Here is a 20,472-nt window from a genome sequence, read left to right as displayed (position 1 = left end):
CCTTTAGTGTTCCAGGTGATGTTCTAAATTACATTTTTGAGATTTTATTTATTTATTTATTTACTCATGGAATGTGTGTATCAGTGGCTGAGCTAGCCCCATTCCCCATCCCTAATTGCCCTGGAGAAAGTAGTGGTGATAATTGACAACACTGTCCATCTGTTAATTTAATCATAGTCCAGCCCATAGTTTTCAGACTAAACTGATGCTTGAGGATTTATTATTTTTAACCTGATCATTATAATTCTTACAAGTGTGCCATTTTCTCAAAAAGAAATGCAAAAGCTAATTAAGAAACGTTTTACAGGTTGTGAACACTGATTAACTAACTGTGTGGTACTATAGTGGCTTTTTAACATTTGTGTTAAAATACTTGTAAATACATATGATGTAAAGTAGACAGAAATACCACTGTGAACATTAACTTTGCTGATCCCCTTGTTTTTTACAGAGTTGTTGGACTGTGTAAGTATTTCCAAGAAAGTGCAAGAACTCTTTCAACTAAATATTTCTCAACATTGCGAAGATATAACTATGTGACACCTACTTCCTACCTGGAGTTAATCCTGACCTTTAAGGTTCTGCTAAATAAAAAGAGGCACGAAGTTGATCTGATGAGAAACCGTTATCTTGTTGGTTTAGAGAAACTAGAGTTTGCATCTTCACAAGTGAGTTTGCTGACTGACTTAATCTTTATCACTCCATCATTGATTGTTTTATTTATATTGTCTGGAATGGCCTGAGGTTTACTTTCTATGGACAGATGTTACAACATGGTGGTGAATCTCTCTGTTAATTAAACCAAACAACTAGAAAAGCTCACCTCCCCTAGTAATGTGTTAAAATATGAGTGACAGAGAACTCCCAAATTCCACTATTTAAAGAAAATAATATCAATTTATTTTTAACTCTTAAAGTGAATGTTAAACAACAGCTATTCATAACTCTAAGACCCACTTTCTCTTAACTGATTATTATCTGCCTCCAACTGTATAACAATATACTGTTCCAATAAAACACTTACTAAAATTACATCAACTTAATTTCAAAACCGCACAACCGCTGTTGTCTTCTATAACTTCACTCTTCTGTCTGCTGAATTCCCTGGGTTGTCTTCTTGCTTTTTAACTGTGAGTATGTTTCATGTGAAATGGTACCTTTGATAGAGAGTGTTTCCTAATTTTTTTAGATCTATCTCGATGGCAGTTGCTCTCTCTCCAATTTTCAAAATATCCACATTTTTATATCCTTGTCATCAGATCACCTCTTGGTTTGATGTTAGCAAAACAATAAATTCAAATTTGATTAGTTTTTAGTATCCTGTGGCATAATTTAAACTGATTGGCTATATCAGAATTGTTGTCAAAACAGCAACCAAATGTTACATATTTTCAATTTTCCAATACACTCTGAGGCTGCCATCTAGTCATATACACAGGTGCTTGTAATCTCTCAGTTCAGAACAGCATTCACTGTCTCTTAAAGGTACAGTACATGCCATCAACTTCATAACACAGACAATTATGAAGAACATTACAAATGCAGAGGGGGGAGAAATGTCTTTATTCTAATTCTTTTGTTACACATGGGATTTCCTTGTGGTACTGTGAAAATGGGTTAATAACAAAGGAGCTTGTAGCATCAAATAGCATAAACCTCTGGTGCCTTGCTGACCTGTTTAATCCAATGGCACTACTTTTGATGTTTGAAGCAGTGCATATATTGGAGCACCACCACTTTTACGTTTCCCTCCAAGCCACTCCTCATTGCTGACTTGCAAACATCGACGATCCTTCACTAGGTCAAAGTCCTGAAATTGCCTCCCTATGGCATCATGGCAGGCGGACTGCAGTGGTTCAAGAAGAGAGCTCACCACCACCTTCTCAAGAGCAACTAGGGACTGGCAATAAATGCTGGCCCAGCCAGCAACACCCACATCCCACAGATGAATATATATTTTTAAAACATTTGCTTTGAATTTGTCCTTTTGAGTTGGGTTTAATGTGGCACAGAGGTTGTTTTAATTGAGCCTTTTTGGCCAGTGGTGACTTACCAATTTTCCAAATGGAGTACTATGAGCAACATAGGATCCTAACACCACTCAACACAATCTACTAGCAAGATAATGACCAAGTTTAATGAGCTTGCCATTATTAATGTGTCTGCAAATGTGTTGCTGGTCAAAGCACAGCAGGTTAGGCAGCATCTCAGGAATAGAGAATTCGACGTTTCGAGCATAAAATTCTCTATTCCTGAGATGCTGCCTAACCTGCTGTGCTTTGACCAGCAACACATTTGCAGCTGTGATCTCCAGCATCTGCAGACCTCATTTTTTACTCGAAAATTATTAATGTGTCAACTATCCAGTGATATAAAATTATCCTTTTGACTGTTTTGTTGACAGTTTCTTTTTCCAATTGGTTAATGCACTTTTTACACACGTTCATGTCTCCTTATATAAAAAAACACTTAGGGCATTTTACTTCTGTTGAAGGGCACCTGAAGGTGTACCAGTTGGGGAAGCGATGACTCAGTGGTATAGTCGCTGACAAAAACAGAAGTTTCTGGAAAAGCTCACCAGGTCTGGCAGCATCCGTGAAGGGAAATCAGAGATAACATTTCAGAACTGGTGACCCTTCCTCAGAACTAGACTGATAATCCAGAGATCCAGATAATGTTCTGGGAACCCAAGTTTGAATTCCGTCATGGCGGATGGTGGAATTTGAATTTTAAAAAAAATCTGGAATTAAGCCACTAACAATGACCATGAATCCATTGGTGATTGTCAGAAAAAAAAACCCATCTCGTTCACTAATGTCCTTTAGGGATGGGAACTGCCAAGCTTACCTGGTCTGGTCTACATGTGATTCCAGATTCACAACAATATAGTTGACTCGTTACTGCAATTAAGGATGGGTAATAAATGCTGCCGCGCCAGTGATGCCTCATCCATTGAATGAATATCCAAAATGGTCGTTACCCCTCTTTATCTATCCCAGCAATCCTGCAAAGTTCAAACCTGTTCAAATCTGTATTCACCATATTTCTCACTCCTTGTTGATGCAAATCTGACTCGAGAGCAGATGCCTCTCTGAACCGTGGGATGTGCATTTTGGAATCGTCCCTATTTCCTCCTTTCCCTCACCATGAAAATAGCGTTTGAGGATGGGACTTTTGAATTTCAGTTTCAGAGCCATTTTTGCAATGACAGAGGCTCTCTGTTTTTGTGAAAGTTCAGGTTACTAGGTTTGCTCCTTAATCAATAAAAATAAAAATTGGGAATTTCTGTAACAGGCTGAAAGTAAGTTCCATGAGTGTGCCATCAGTGTTAATTCAATTAAAGAAACCTTGAATCTGCTTTATTTTGTAATCTTAATAAACAGACTTGTAAATTCTTTCCACATCATATTTAGCCTTCTACTGTTTCAATAGAAAAGATCAGTTGTATATGACCATTTGTACATTGTACACAGTTATTTTCGGTTGTTGCCTTGTATTATACATCAGTAATAGACACGGAATTGTGCCTCACTGTTAGGTGTCTGTAATGCAAAAGGAGCTAACAGACCTGCAGCCAGAGTTGATTAAGACTTCTGCTGAAACTGACAAGATGATGATAAAAATCGAGGAGGAAACTGTTGAGGTTGATGCTGCAAGAGAGTTGGTGGCAGCAGATGAAGCTGTGGCCAATGAAGCAGCAGCAGCTGCACAAGAAATTAAGGTACAACGCACTGAGTCTTCCTGTAAAAATTCTGCCACACAATTTTAACAGGGATATTCCAAGTTACCTACTGAATTGTTACGTGGGAAAATAGGAGCAGGAGTAGGTCATTCAGGAGTAGGCCAATTGAGCATGCTCCACCATTCAATCTGATCATGGCTAATCATTCAACTCAGTTCCCTGCTCCTGCTTTCTCCCCATACTCTGGGATCTCTTTAGTTCTAAGAACTGTGTCCATGTGGAGTCTCAGGTAAACAGGATAGTGAAAAAGGCATTTGGTATGCTTTCCTTTATTGGTCAGAGTGTTGAGTAAAGGAGTTGGGAGGTCATGTTGTGGCCGTACAGGACATTGGTTAGGCCACTTTTAGAATATTGCGTGCAATTCTGGTCTCCCTTCTATCGGAAGGATGTTGAGAAACTTGAAAGGGTTCAGAAAAGATTTACAAGGATGTTGCCAGGGTTGGAGGATTTGAGCTCCAGGGAGAGGCTGAACAGGATGGGGCTGTTTTCCATGCGGCGAGTGGAGGCTGAAGGGTAACCTTATTGAGGTTTATAAAATCATGAGGGGCATGGATAGGGTAAGTAGACAAGATCTTTTCCCAAGGGTGGGGAGTCCAAAACTAGAGGGCACAGGTTTAGGGTGAGAGGGGAAAAGTTTGAAAGGGACCTAAGGGGCATCTTTTTCACGCAGAGGGTGGTACGGGTATGGAATGAGCTGCCAGAGGATGTGGTAGAAGCTGGTACAGTTACAGCATTTATAAGACATCTGCATGGGTATATGAATAGGAAGGGTTTGGAGAGATATGGGCCAAGTGCTGGCAAGTGGTATTAGATTAAATTAGGATATGTGGTCGGCATGGATGAGTTGGACTGAAGGGTATGTTTCCATGTTGTGCATCTCTATGACTCTATGACTCCATAATTCCTTCTTAAAAACTTTCAATGTTTTGGCCTTTACTACTTTTTATGGCCTAAATGGTCGAATCTTTATACTATGGACTCGCTGATCATCAGAAACATTCTTCCAGTGTTTATCCTGTCTAGTTCTGTTAGAATTTTGTAAGTTTCTATGAGATTAGAATTTAGGTTTATTGTAACATGTGCTCAAGTACAGAGTTTATAATGTCACCCCACACAGTGCTATCCATGATTCAAAGTAACTTCTTGTTCCAACTTTATATACAGACTCCCCCTCATTCTCTAAACCCCAGTGAATATAGTCTTGCTATCCAGGAATCAGTCTGGTTAAGTGTAATTTTTTAAATGTGTAATACCAGTGTTGCTATTATAATTGCAAATGTCGTAAAATATTAACATAGAATTAGAATTAGGTTTATTGTCACATGTGCTTAACTGACAAAAGAACAGGAGTACAGTGAAAAGTGTACAATGTCACCAACACACACATTATCTTAGGCACTAAGTACTGAGCTATAAATCTTGGGTGCAAAAACAGAGAAAAATAAAGAAAAAACATTACATTACACATAAACATGGTATAAGTCAGGGAAATAAGAAATAAAGCTAAAAAAGATAGACATTACAGTCTTTCTATAAGGGCTTCCATATGGTCTGACCAGGCTTCATTGGTTCCCAACCAGTAGCCATCTTCGCTGTGGGCCCACTAGCTACCGTCCTTACTCAGCTTCGCGCTGCTGGACATCCCCACTACTACTCCAGGCGGCTAATCATCTCCAATTTACTCTGGCGCCTGCTGCCCCCACTCTGACCTGCTAACTATCCCCGCTTCTGGCCCCTAGCTGTTCCTGACTGTCCCCACTCCAGGCCCCTGACTACCCCCACTCCAGGCCCCTGACCGTCCCCACTCCAGGCTCCTGACCGTCCCCACTCCAGGCCCCTGAGTACCCGTACTCCGGGCCCCTGACCATCCCCACTCCGGGCCCCTGACCATCCCCACTCCAGGCCCCTGACCATCCCCACTCCGGGCCCCTGACCATCCCCACTCCAGGCTCCTGACCGTCCCCACTCCAGGCCCCTGAGTACTCGTACTCCAGGCCCCTGAACATCCCCACTCCAGGCCCTTGATCATCTCCACTCCAGGGCCCTGACCGTCCCCACTCCAGGCCCTTGACCATCCCCACTCCAGGCCCCTGACCATCCCCACTCCAGGCCCCTGACCATCCCCACTCCAGGCCCCTGGCCATCCCCACTCCAGGCCCCTGACCGTCCCCACTCCAGGCCTATGGCTGTCCTATTCTGGCCATCCTTGCTCCACTTGGTCCCACTCTCTGGCATCCCCACTCTGGGCCGCTAGAAGAAGAGTAAAAAGACAGAAGACTTAAAAAAACACACAAAAGAAAGAGAAAAAAAACAGGAAAAAGAAAGCAATATCAGTGTGGAGGAACAGATGGAGCAGATGAGTTCCGTCTGAGGTGACCTACTCCACTACCTGGATCTGTAATAGGACCCGGTTTCTGACTCTGCTGCTTAAATTAGTGTCTCCTTCCATAGGATTGTCAAAATGTGCCAATGACATTTGAAGATAAATTGTTGGATATTTCACTAAGAAAATTAATGAGTTCTCAAAATTAGTTGGGAAATTATATTTTTACAAGGGAATCGTTGCTAATTTTACTTTGCTTGATGTATGTTATTAAGCATTTAAAAGGATTGACGTGTTAATGAAGTGTAGGGAGGAACTTGGGAACTGAAATTGTGTTCTCAGAAATGAGCAGCTGATGAGAATGGGTGCTCTTGTGTTTTTTGTCGGCAAGATTGCTTTTTAAAAATTTTATGCAACACGAAATATTTTACATGACATCGAAAATTGATTCAGTAATGTTTCACTTTCATTCTTTGGAATGATTTTCCAGGATGAATGTGAAGGAGATCTTGCGGAAGCCATGCCCGCACTTGAAGCAGCTGTGTCTGCCCTGGATACCTTGAAGCCTGCTGATATCACGGTTGTGAAGACAATGCAAAATCCACCGGGCCCCATAAAGTTGGTGATGGAAAGTATCTGTGTGATAAAAGGGATCAAACCAGAACGAAAACCAGATCCAACTGGATCAGGTATGTGATTTACTTCATCAAAACATTAATCCTCTCAGCATGACTGTTGACAATTAATATAACTGTAATTGCAGTCAGGGAAGCCAAAGGAATGGCCATGCTAGAAGATCTGATTACAGACTATTTTTAATATTCATTCACAGGATGAGGGTGTCGCTGGCTCAGTCAGCATTTATTGACCATCCCAGAGGGCAGTTAAGGTCGGGAGTCATGTGTAAATAAGGATGGCAGTTTCCTTCCCTAAAGGACATTAAAGATGGATTTTCACTGACGATTGAGATTGGTTCCATGGTGATCATTAGACTCTTAATTCCAGATTTCTATTGAATTCAAATTCCACTATCTGCTGTGGATTTGAACTCAAGTCCTCAGAACATTACCAGGATTAATCTGTGGATTAATAGTCCAGTGAGAATACCACAAGGCAGTTGCCTCCTCCATTGAAATAGATCTTCTTTGATTTGATTTATTATTGTCATATGTACCTCAGTACAGTGAAAAGTTTTGTTTTGCGTGCAGTAAAGGCAGATTGTATCGTACAAAGTGCATCAGGGTAATAGAACAGAGCGAGGAATATAACATTATGGTTGCAGGGAGCGTGCACAAGGAGCAGGATCAACATTAAATTTAATATTTGAGAAGTCCATTCAGAAGTCAGGGAAGATGTTCTTGAATGTGTAATTAACTTTTTTGTATTTTCTGCCTGATGGAAGAGTTTGGAAGAGATTATAATCGGAGTGGGAGGGGTCTTTGTTTATATTGGCTGCCTTTTATCAAGAAGTATAGATGGAGCCAATGGGTGGAGGGTTGGCTTGTGTGATGGATTGGACTGTGTTCACAACTCTCTGCAGTTTCTTATGGTCCTGGACAGAGCAGTTGCCATACCAAGCCGTGATGCATCCAGATGTTAAAACCGGGAGGAAAGAGCTGATCCCCTTGTTATGAGTAGTTTGTTATTTGGAATAAAAAGATTTATGTAGTTTCCATTGGATGTCCACTATGTGACCACTGCAGAGTAGACTAATTAGTAAAATTAGATCACATGGGATTCAGGGAGAGCTTGCCAATTGGATAAAAGATTTGCTTGACGGTAGGAAACAGGATGGGTGGGGGAGGGTCGTTTTCCGAACTGGAGGCCTGTGGCTAGTGGTGTCCCTAAGAGATCGGTGCTGTGTCCACTTTTGTTTGTAATTTATATAACTGATTTGGATAAGGAGGCATGGTTAATAAGTTTGCAGATGATGCCTAATTTGATGGTATAGTGGACAGTGAGGAAGGTTATCTAAGATTACAGTGCGATCTTGATCAATGGTCCAGTGGACTGAGGAATAGCAGATGGAGTTTAATTTGGATAAATGTGAGCTATTGCATTTTGGTAAAATAAACACTGGGCAGGACTTACACAGATAATGGTAGGGCCCCAGGTAGTGTTGTAGAACAGAGAGACCTAAAGGTCCAGGTCACAACTATGAAAGTTGTGTTACATTTGACAGGGTGGTTAAGAAGGCATTTCGTGTGCTTGCTTTCATTGCTGGTGAAGCCATTTTTGGAGTATTGTGTGCAGTTTTGGTTGCCCTACTATAGGAAGGATATTATTACATTGGAGAGAGCTCAGAAAGGATTTACCAGGATGTTGCTGGGATTGGAGCATTTGAGTTATAAGGAGAGGTATTTTTTCACTGGAGCATAGGTGGTTGAGGGGTGGCATTATAGAGGTTTATAAAATCATGAATGGAATAGATAAAATGAATAGCAAAGGTCTTTCCCCTGGGGGAGTTCAAAACTAGGGGGCATTTTTAAGGTAAGAAGAGGAAGATTTGAAAGGCATCTGAGGGGCAACTTTTTCACACAGAGGGTGGTTTCTATGTGGAATGAACAGCCAGAGGAAATGGTAGATGCAGATACAGCTCCAACGTTTAAAAGACATTTGGTCAGGTGCATGAATAGGAAATGTTTAGAGGGATATGGACCAAACACAGGAAAATGGGACTAGTTTAGTTTGGAAAACTTGGTCAGCATGAACAAGTTGGACCGAAAGGTCTGTTTCCATACTGTATGACTCTATGATACTGGACGCACAGCCAATAACTAATTGCTCACTGCATCCAATTTTGGTTCTATTATCCTCTGCTCGATACGCAGTCTCAGTATTAGATCTGGTGGCTGCAAATATGGGTTCCAGCTTCATTGTCATCTTCCCATTCTTTCATCTTTTACTGTTTGATTGGACTGGCAAATATACATTGACCTAAAAAGAGTCTGCAACATAACTGATATTACAGTCATTTCTCCTGAAGGCCTATTTTCTGACAAACTGGTAATAGTGACATATTTATTTGATAAATTTGAATTAAGATTTTGAATGTAGGATTTTACAAAAACCTAGTTTAATGGCAACCAGGTGACCACTGTCAATTATTTTAAAAACCCGTCTGGTTCACTAATGTCCTTTCAGGAAGGTAAATCTGCCATCCCTACCTGGTCTGGCCTTATGTGACTCCGGATTGACAGCAATCTAGTTGACTCTTACATGCCCTCTGGGCAATTAGGGATGGGTAATAAATGTTGACCTTCCCAGTGACACACGTATGACCAAAAGATCATAAAAATAGGAACAGGTGTAGGCCATTCAGCCCCTCGAGCCTGGTCCACATTCAACAGAATAATGGCTGATCCGATATTCCTTGTGTCCACTTTTCCGAGTTTTCTCTGTAACCTTTGTTACCCTATGATCAAGAATCTATCCATCTTAGCCCAAGAGAAAATGTACCAAAAACAAATGATCATGATTAGCAGATCTCTCCAGTTGAGATAAGCTGAAATTATTACAATAGAGAGAAAAAAAATGTCAAAGTTTAAGTTACAGTTCTTGTTGACTTTCTCTTCATTCTCATTCAGGTAAAATGATTGAGGATTACTGGGGCCCATCTAAGAAACTCCTTGGTGACCTTAAGTTCCTGGAAAGCCTGAAGACGTTTGACAAGGACAATATTCCACCTGCTATCATGAAGAGAATCAGAGAGAGGTTTATAGATCATCCAGACTTTCAACCGTCTGTCATTAAAAATGTGTCATCTGCCTGTGAGGGCTTGTGTAAATGGGTCAGGGCCATGGAAGTGTACGAGCGTGTTATCAAGGTGGTTGGCCCGAAACGTGAGCGACTGAGGATAGCCGAAGAGGAGTTTGCTGTTCAGATGGAGATGCTGAATGTGAAGCGGGGAGAGTTGAAGGCTTTGGAGGACAAGCTGCAGGCGTTGAATGACGATTTTGAAATTATGAATAACAGAAAGAAGGATTTAGAAGACAACATAGAGCTCTGCTCACAAAAACTTGTACGTGCCGAAAAGCTGATTGGTGGACTTGGCGGAGAAAAGGACAGGTGGACTGAAGCTGCCCGACTTTTAGGAATTAAACACAAAGATCTAACTGGTGACGTGCTTCTGTCATCGGGCACTGTAGCCTATTTAGGGGCCTTCACCGTGGATTATCGTCATGAATGCCAAAGTGAGTGGCAGATCCTGTGCAAGGAGAGATTAATCCCTTGTTCAGATGAATTTTCCCTCAGTACCATATTAGGAGACCTTGTGAAAATCCGTGCTTGGCAAATTGCTGGGCTACCAGTTGATGCTTTTTCTATTGACAATGGGATAATTATATCAAACTCAAGAAGATGGCCCTTAATGATTGATCCTCAAGGTCAAGCAAATAAGTGGGTCAAAAATATGGAGAAAAACAACAGACTTGGAGTAATAAAATTATCAGACACTAACTACGTTAGGACTTTGGAAAATGCCATCCAATTTGGCCACCCACTGTTATTGGAAAACATTGGTGAAGAGCTGGATCCCATGCTTGAACCAGTGCTACTGAAGCAAACTTATAAACAGCAGGGAGTCGAGGTCATGAAGTTAGGGGAAAATGTAATTGAGTATTCACATGACTTTAAATTCTATATTACCACTCGTTTGAGAAACCCACATTATCTCCCGGAAGTAGCAGTAAAGGTTTGTCTTTTAAACTTCATGATTACACCCCTGGGACTTGAAGACCAATTGTTGGGCATTGTAGCTGCCAAAGAAAAGCCTGAGTTAGAAGAAAAGAAGAATCTGTTGATATTAGAGAGTGCAAAAAATAAAAAGCAACTCAAGGAGATTGAGGACAAGATTCTCGAAGTCTTGTCATCTTCTCAAGGAAATATCTTGGAAGACGAAACTGCCATTAAAGTGCTATCTTCTTCTAAACTGCTCTCGGAGGAAATATCTGAAAAACAACAAATTGCAACCGCAACAGAGAGGGAAATAGACATCACACGGATGGGTTACAAGCCTGTTGCTGTACATTCATCTATTATTTTCTTTTGCATTTCAGATTTAGCTCACATTGAACCAATGTATCAGTACTCACTGACCTGGTTCATTAACTTGTACATGCAGTCAATTGCAAACAGTAAGAAGAGTGAAAATGTGGCGAAAAGAATTTTAGCTATAATAGAGCATTTCACACTTAGTATCTATAACAATGTCTGCCGTTCTCTGTTCGAAAAGGACAAATTACTTTTTTCACTGCTGCTTAACGTGGGGATAATGAAAGGTAATGGAGAGATTGACGAAGAACTGTGGCGTTTTCTGTTAACGGGAGGTGTGGCTCTTGACAATCCATTTCCCAATCCAGCTTCTGAATGGCTATCAGAAAAAAGCTGGTCAGAGATTGTCCGGACCTCTGGTCTGCCAACCCTGGAAGGTCTAATGGATCATGTGATTGAAAACATAGACCAGTGGAAAACGATTTATGATTCTGCCAGACCTCATGAAGAAACACTTCCAGATAACTGGAGTTCCTTAAAAGGAATGGATCATTTGATTGTTATCAGATGCTTCCGACCAGACAAAATTATTCCGGCAGTGCAGCAATTCATTGCAAATACAATGGGAAAAACATTCATCGAACCTCCAACATTTGACCTTGGCGGCAGTTACAATGACTCCCATTGCTGTGCACCTTTGATTTTCATTCTTTCTCCTGGAGCTGATCCCATGGCAGGTAAATTATTTATCCGCCAGCCTTTGGGGAAACAATTAAATTGGATCTAAGGAATAGACTTGTTTTCATTCGGTAGTGGGACTTAGATGTTGCTGGCTAGGCCAACATTACTTATTACTCTTCAGAAGTGGTAGTGAGCTATCTTTTTGAACCATTGCAGTCCATTTGGTGCAGGTACACCCATGTTACTTTTGACCCAGTAATATTGAAGGAATGGTGATGTAGTTCCAAGTCAGGACGGTGAGTAGATTAAAGGGGAACTTACGGGTGATGGCATTCACACGTATCTGTTGCAGTTGTTCTTCCAGATCGTAGTGGTCATGGGGTTAGGAGGTGAACATTTTATAGACTCTTATTTTAATCAAGGTGTGCTTTCTTTACAGTGATAGATAATATTAAACAATATAAATAGCTAACTGTAATCTTATGTTAATGCAATATGATCAAAGGGTATAAATGTTTGATTTGCTGTATGTTATTTATTTGTTTTTAAGTTGAGAGATGTTTCCTCTGCTTTTAAAATTAACCTGCTGCTACTTTTAGTTTGAATGGTGACTTACATTACCAATCATTTGGGGAACACCTTTTTTATTCTTTCATGAAATGTGGGTATTACTGACTGGGCCAGCACTTACTGAGCTTCCCTTGACGAGGCGGTGGTCCGCATGGAGTAGATAGATCTATGAGACTATCAGGGATAGAATTCCAGGATTTTGATCCAGTGAAGGTGTAGCGATGTTTGCAAGTCAGGATGGTGAGTAGCTTGGAGGGGAACTTTCAAGTGGTGCTGTACAATGCAAATGTTGCCCTTGTCCTCCTATACAGTCGACGTTGCAAGATGGTTGGTTTGTGAAGCAGTGTGAAGCCAACAGCATGGGTTCGATCCCCACCTCGGCTGATGTTACCATGAAGGACTCACCTTCTCAACCTCTCCCCTTGCTTCAAATATGGTGGCCCTCAGATTAAATCACCACCAGTCGTGTGTCTAAGGTCTGCCAAGATTATGGCGACTTGACACATTTGATGTTGGGTTTGTAGGGAGCCATCAAAAGGAATCTCAGTGTGTTCCTACAATCCATCTTGTGCACGTTGCTGTCACTGTGGGTTGGTGGTGAACGGATACAAGTTGAAGGTTGTGGATGGGGTGCCACAAAAGGGAGCTGCTTTCTCCTGGATGGTTTCAAGTTTCTTAAGAGTTGTTGAAATTCACCCATCCAGACAAGTGGAGAGTATTCCATCATGCTCTGATTTGTGCCTTTTAGATGGTAGGAAGGTTTTGGGGAGAAGTGAATTACTTCTCACAGAATTCCTGGCCTCCGATAATTATAAATGTCTTGAGTCTCTTTTTAGTATTTACATGTAAAATATGGAGTCAGACAGGAGCCCTTCTGTGAAATTCATCCCTATTCTTACACTGTTCATGAGCAACATCATCTGTGCATTTGAGAGTTAAGTGGTGAAAACTCACCAATCTTTGAACTTGTAAAGTGTCTGTAGCATTATAGTGTTCTTACAGTTATATTCATGAATATTTATTCTACGTTCTCAGGCTTGCTTAAGTTTGCAGATGATGTTGGCATGGGTGGAGAAAACACACAAACAATATCACTCGGTCAAGGTCAGGGACCTATCGCTGCACAAATGATTGAGAATGGTCTTATAAGTGGATCTTGGGTCGTATTACAGAACTGCCATCTTGCAACCAGTTGGATGCCCACATTGGAGAAAATCTGTGAGGAGGTGATAATACCAGAAAACACCCACAAGGATTTCAGGTACAATTTTTAAAAATAATTCTGTTCAATATTTATAATTTATTATTGATTTTAACTTTAATAATTGGGAAAGAAAATCTTTTTTCCTTGTATAATGTTGCACTAGTTAAAGCATTTATCACATTTTCTTTTATCTTTTTCCTGGGCTAATGGATTGGCCGGATTGGATTACATTTTTAAAAAATGTGAAGTCACATTTTTAGCGGAGGTTAGGGATGACATTGGGAAATTAGGACCGTGGGACAACAATGCATTTTATAAAATAAAAAGATTGCAACTCTCATTCAGATGATGAAATGTAAATGTGAGGAGATGAAAATTGAACTTTTATTGCAACATTGTAGATTACAGTTCAATATGATAGTACTGTTGAAAATTATGGATGGTGGTACATATTAAATAGGAATCAATCTGTTTTGAGTTGTTGAAGGTTCTGTTGTTCAGGATTATCATGGTTTATCATTTCCTGACTAATTTTTCTGAGGTCTTTCTGATTGTAAGAAAACATTTTTGTCGTGTTATATATAATTTACCTGAATGGCTTAATTATGAGCTTGTTTAAGCTGTCCTAACTTTAATTTCATCAACCATATGTAGTTCAGGCATAATCTAATTAAACAGTAGGAAAGGACGTAAAGAACTGAATAGTCTAATGCTAACTGTGTCCATTATTAATTCCAGTACAATGAGCTTTAGCTTGTGATTTTAGGCTTCTTTTTAGAATGCAATTGAGATATAAATGTTAAAGATGCAAAAGATTTAGAATTTTGAATTGTTTTAAAACATTTTACAATACATATTGTACACATTATACATCATGTGCCAATTAAATTAAAATCTTGTCTTTTTAGGCTGTGGCTCACCAGTTACCCATCGGACAAGTTTCCTGTCAGTATTCTTCAGAATGGGGTGAAGATGACAAATGAGCCTCCAAAGGGACTCAGGGCAAATATGCTTCGTTCATATCTCAATGATCCAATCTCAGATGCTACTTTCTTCAATAGCTGCGACAAACCTGAAATCTGGGAAAAACTTCTATTTGGGCTTTGCTTTTTCCATGCTCTGGTACAAGAAAGGAGGAATTTTGGTCCTTTAGGTGAGCCTCCCCATCAGTAAATTAAAACAATATTTACATCGGATACATTCTTATGTATTTGTAGTTTTTGAAATATTTGTGACAAATGTACCTTTGCACATGATAGATCGATTTCACATATTCCAGATTCTAAATTGTGCTTTTTTGCGTAACTTCCAGTCTGGAAGTAAAAAAAAAGTTAGGATTTATTGGTTTTAAGCATGTAAACGTTTAGGATGGACTATGAATACAGACTGATATTTTGTTGCTTTGCAACAATTTTTTACCAGGTTGGAATATCCCTTACGAATTTAATGAGTCTGATCTGAGAATAAGTACAAGACAGATCCAGATGTTTCTGAATGAATATGAGGAGGTACCACTGGAAGCTTTAACATACTTAACAGGTAAAGGTTATACCAGATGATTCAGTTTGTTTACTGATAGTAATTAATTTAAAATTTATTTTAAATCAATTAATAAAGGTGGTGATGTTATTGTCGTTCTACTGAACGTCTCTGAAAGTTGCCACCCAGGTAAATAGTGCTGTGAGGAAGGCATATGGTGTACTGGGCTTTATTGGCAGAGGAATTGAGTTCCGGAGTCCTGAGGTCATGTTGCAGTTGTATAAGACTCTGGTGCGGCCTCATCTGGAGTATTGTGTGCAGTTTTGGTCGCCATACTATAGGAAGGATGTGGAGACATTGGAACGAGTGCAGAGGAGGTTTACCAGGATGTTGCCTGGTATGGTAGGAAAATCGTATGAGGAAAGGCTGAGGCACTTGGGGCTGTTCTCATTGGAGAAAAGAAGGTTTAGGGGAGATTTGATAGAGGTGTATAAGATGATTAGGGGTTTAGATAGGGTAGACACTGGGAACCTTTTACTGCTAATGGAGTCAGCTGTTACAAGGGGACACAGCTTTAAATTAAGGGGTGGAAGGTATAGGACAGATGTTAGGGGTAGATTCTTTACACAGCGGGTTGTGAGTTCATGGAATGCCCTGCCAGTAGCAGTGGTGAACTCTCCCTCTTTATGGTCATTTAAGCGGGCATTGGATAGGCATTTGGAAGTTATTGGGCTAGTGTAGGTTAGGTAGGATTCGGTCGGCGCAACATTGAGGGCCGAAGGGCCTGTACTGCGCTGTATTTTTCTATGTTCTATATTTTATCAGATTTTGTGCATTTCTTTATTCTTAAAGGTGAATGTAACTATGGTGGTAGAGTTACAGATGACAAAGACAGGCGTTTGCTTTTGTCTCTCTTATCCATTATATACAACAAGGACATAATATACCAAGACAAATATAAGCTTGCACCTGGTGAGATTTACTATGTCCCACCACATGGTCCTTATCAGGTAAGCAATTATTTATTCAAACTTGAGACAAACACTTTTTAAAATATGCACCATAATTCTATTATACAATATTCCTTTTCTTTCTTTGGAGAGGGTGCAAGAAAGCTTTACCAGGACGTTGTCTGGATTGGTGTCTATTAGCTGTAAGGAGAGGTTGGACAAACTTCAATTGTTTTCGTTAGGGCTTTGGAGGCTGAGGGACAACCTGATATAAGTATATATATAAAATTATGAAAGGTACGGATATGGTGGGTATTGGGAGTCTTTATCTCAGGGTGGAGATGTCAAATACTAGAGGCATAGGTTTAAGGTGAGAGGGGGTAAGTTAATCAGTGGTTGTGAGTTTGGATGCCACTGTAGAGACTTGAACACAAAATTTAGTGCAGTGTTGAGGGAGAGCTTCACTGTCAGAGTTGCTTACATTTGAATGAGATATCAATCTGATGTCTATTTTCCTTCCTCTGGTGCATGTAAAATATCCCACGGTGGCACAGTGGTTAGCATTGCTGCCTCACAGTGCCAGGGACCAAGGTTCACTTTCAGTCTTGGGTGAGTGTCTGTATGGACTAAGTAAAATATCACACAACACCAGGTTATAGTCCAACAGGTTTATTTGGAAGCACAAGCTTTTGGAGTGCTGCTCCTTCGTCAGGTAGCTGGTGGAACAGGAGGATAGATAGAACACAGAATCTATAGCAAAAGATCATAGTGTCATACGACTGATGTAATATGTTGAACAAACCTAGATTACTGTTAAGTCGTTCATCTTTTAGAATGGGTTGCAAGTTTCAATTCATTAATATGTAAATCCCAGAACTTATTTCAAGTCACATTCCTGAGATAACTTAAGGTTTTAATAAAAAATGATTGCATCTCAGCTCAGACAATGCATTAAAGGTGTGAGGTTAGAGTCTGTATATATTCAATCTTGAGTCAGACTGGTTCTATTTCCAAACTAGGAATTTATAAAATGTCACATGGATTGACTGCCTACAGATTATATGTGATTATGTTGAAGAGAGTGAAAAATTTCCTCAGTGGTCATTTAAATATTCATGACGACAATGTCACTAAAGTAAAATTCGTCTCATTAGCACTTTGTGGAATTTACTGATGCACAAATTGGCTGCCATGTTTTTAACAATAGCGACTAGTTTAAAAATACAGTACTCCATTGGCTATTAATTGCTCTGGGACATCCTGAGGTTGTCAAATGTGCTTTATACATGTCATTTTTATTATTTTCTCCAAAGGAGGTGAGATGAAGATTGGTTTCAATTATCTCAAGGCTGTGAAGTTAACTTTTATCACCTGATATCCCTAAACACACATAGCAGCCCAGATGTTATGAATGAGGTTGGTTTAGTTCAGTTGGCTGAATGGCTAGTTTGCCATGCACAATATTGCCAACAATGTGGGCTCACTTCCTGTTCCAGTTGAGGTCCCATCTTCTTAATCTCACCTGGTCACATGGTGACCTTCAGGTTAAACTCTCCACCAGTTCTCTCTCTCAAATGAAAGAGTGGACTATCTACAGATCGGGCAGTGAAAGGGGGTAAAGGACAGTATAGCGTTTTGATAATCACAAAGTGCATATTTAGTCAATCAATGTGAACATGTAATGATTTGATTGCATATTATAATCATATGCAAGATTGAATATGATAGTATATGTAGCTATATTATCCAATCTTGGAATGTAAGTAGATAGAATACTATTGGATAGAGGTAAGAGTGTATAAACGTGAGACTAAGTATGTAAGTCAGTTCGCTGAGCTGGAAGGTTTGTTTTCAGACATTCCATCACAATGACTAGGTAACATCATCAGTGAGAGTCTCCGGTGGAGCGCTGGTGGTATGTCCCGCCTCTCTATTTACAGATACATATTTATCATCAACTTGAGCTACAAATCTGCTCAAAAAATGCTAAAAGCATGACTGTTTAGTGGAAACTGTTATCTGTTTAAATAGTATAAAACCATTGTCTTGCAGCAAATTGAAGCACTGTACGGTACCTTTGATCCCTCAGATACATGCATGAATAAACACTTAGGTTTCTTTGCCTAAGTCTCATTTAGTCTTTAAGGAATCAAGGGGTTAAAAACTTTCTTTCAGTGAGGTAGCTTTTAGAAGTAATAAATCAGGACAAAATTAAATCACTTGGGAAAAAGCAGTTTGATTAAGGAATGCGAGAATGCATTGGTTAATAGTACATTGAGTTTAACTAACTTGCTTAAGTTTTTTGACATGTATGTCCAAAAGGCATTTAATAAAGAGCCTCACAAAGACTTGAGAACAAAGTTACAACTTAAGGAATGAAGGGGACTGTGGAAGCACAGATACTGAATGACAGAAAACAAACAGTAACGGCAAAGTAACTTTTTGGACTAGAGGAAGATTTATCAATGAGTTTCCCAGGGATAACTGTTAGACCCCCCGATATATTGATGATCTGGACTTTGGTGTTCAGGACCCAATTTCAATAATTATGTATGATGTGAAACTAAGAAGTATTAAGAACCATGAAGAATGGTCTAGAACTTCAAAAGGTTGGTGGAATGGGCAAATGGCAGATGAAATGTAATGAGAGAAGTGTGAAGTGAATAATTTTGATAGGAGAAATGCAGAAATAATAAAACATAAAGGGAGGAAGGATGTACTGGCACTAGAGGGGGTGCAGAGGCAGTTAATTCCAGAATTGAGGGCGTTGGCTTATGGGAGACAGAATAGACTGAGATTATATTCACTGGGAGGAAGGATAGAAACATACAAAAAGGGAATAGATACTTAGACGTAGAGAGGATGTTTCCACTGGCAGATGAAACTAGGATAAGAGGGCATAGCCTCAAAATTAAGGGGAGCAGATTTAGGACTGAATTGAGAAAGAATTTCTTCACCCAGATGGTTGGGAATCAATGGAATTCCCTGACCAGTGAAGTAGTTGATGCTACTTCAGTAAATGTTTTGAAGCTAAGGTAGTTTTTTTTTGAACAATAAAGGAATTAAGTGTTATGGTGAGACAGGGGGTAAGTGGAGTTGAGGCCACGAAAGGATCAGCCATGGTCTTATTGAATGGTGGATCAGGGTCAAAGATGGCCTACTCCTGCTCCTAGTTCTTATGAGATTCTAAAAGGTGTGGAAGAAATATGTGGATACATATGTTCATAAATCATTGAAGGATAGGGTGAGAGCTTGTTTAATAAAAAGAAGTTACATTACTCCTAAGAAAAACACTGGTTCGGCCTCAACAGGCGCATTGCAAGTGAAGAAAGTTGTGAAGACATTAGTGAGAGTTCCAGGGATGAGGAACTTCAGTTACACAGGCAGTTTGGAGAATCATGGATTGTCCCTCTGCAGAAGCTTGAAAAAATTAATCAAGTTACTAAAACTCACAAGAGGTCTGAACAGTGTAGATATGAACAGACTGGTGGAATAATCAAGAAACAGTGGGTACTGATTTAAGATAACTAGCAGAGGCAGCAATGGAGACACGAGGAAAAACATTTCCACACAGTGAGTGGTTAGGGCCTTGATCGCATTCTCAGTATGTGTAGTGGAACAGGGTCAACTGGGACTTTCAAAAGGGATTTGGAAAAGGAAGAAAATTGCAGGACTACAGGGGAAAAAATGGGGGAGTGACACTCAGTGAATTGTTACTTCAGAAGGTCAGCACAGACACTTTGGGCTGTATGACTTTCTTCAGTAACTACTGTATGAATTATCAGCAATATTATCCAGTTGATCTATTACTTTTGATACTAAATCTACACTTAAAAAGGCAGTTTTAGTTATACATCAAAAGTGGAGAAACATGCAGATGAGTCCCACTCCGCTTAGTTCTGATCCTAACTAGCATCTGTATGAAGAAGCCCTAAAGGGGAGAAATATATGGAGGGGAAGTGAATTATAGATGGAAACATGAGTTCCACATGCACTTAATCAAAATATTCTCATTTTTTAAATTATCCTTATTTCCAATTTTCAGTCATATATTGACTACTTACGAACTCTACCAGCTGTGGCTCATCCAGAGGTCTTTGGACTTCATGAAAATGCTGATATTACAAAGGATAACCAGGAGACTAATCAGCTTTTTGATGGGGTGTTGCTAACTCTTCCCAGACAGAGTGGCGGTGCTGGTAAATCACCTCAGGTAAGCTAATACAATTTTAAGATGCATTACCAAAGATTAAATACTTTAAACCTTCATTTTTATATTAAAATTACAAAAGCAGCAACTTTAAATGTTTTTAAAATTTTAAAATACATTTGAAAACTGTTTACAGTAAAATATTTTTATAAGCCAGTTATTAGTTTGGAAATGAAGTGTAAAGGTTTGAACTTAGGGATCAATTACATTTTTGTTTTGGATAGCAATTCTGAGTTGTCAATGTTATTCCACTATTTCCTTTATAAGCCCATTCAGAAATGCTGCATGCTTTGAATCATGTATGCATTATAGCATTTTAAG

At 39.7% G+C, this 20,472-nt stretch overlaps 1 protein-coding gene across 1 annotated transcript in view; it reads left to right on the top strand.

The window, feature by feature from the left end:
- The window catches only part of dnah3 (dynein axonemal heavy chain 3), a 187,519-nt gene that overhangs the window by 159,549 nt on the left and 7,498 nt on the right, over positions 1-20,472 (top strand). Inside the window, exons 48-56 of the mRNA XM_060840939.1 lie at positions 452-668; positions 3,539-3,721; positions 6,556-6,754; positions 9,653-11,794; positions 13,344-13,569; positions 14,421-14,665; positions 14,935-15,051; positions 15,844-16,001; positions 19,987-20,154. Of these exons, the coding sequence (XP_060696922.1) occupies positions 452-668; positions 3,539-3,721; positions 6,556-6,754; positions 9,653-11,794; positions 13,344-13,569; positions 14,421-14,665; positions 14,935-15,051; positions 15,844-16,001; positions 19,987-20,154 (3,655 nt within the window). The remainder of the gene's footprint in view (positions 1-451; positions 669-3,538; positions 3,722-6,555; positions 6,755-9,652; positions 11,795-13,343; positions 13,570-14,420; positions 14,666-14,934; positions 15,052-15,843; positions 16,002-19,986; positions 20,155-20,472) is intronic.

This window comes from Hemiscyllium ocellatum, chromosome 20, assembly GCF_020745735.1.
Source record: "Hemiscyllium ocellatum isolate sHemOce1 chromosome 20, sHemOce1.pat.X.cur, whole genome shotgun sequence".
Lineage (NCBI taxonomy): Eukaryota > Metazoa > Chordata > Chondrichthyes > Orectolobiformes > Hemiscylliidae > Hemiscyllium > Hemiscyllium ocellatum.
The sequence above is the reverse complement of the archived record's forward strand: the minus strand, read 5'-3'. Positions and strand labels throughout refer to the sequence as shown.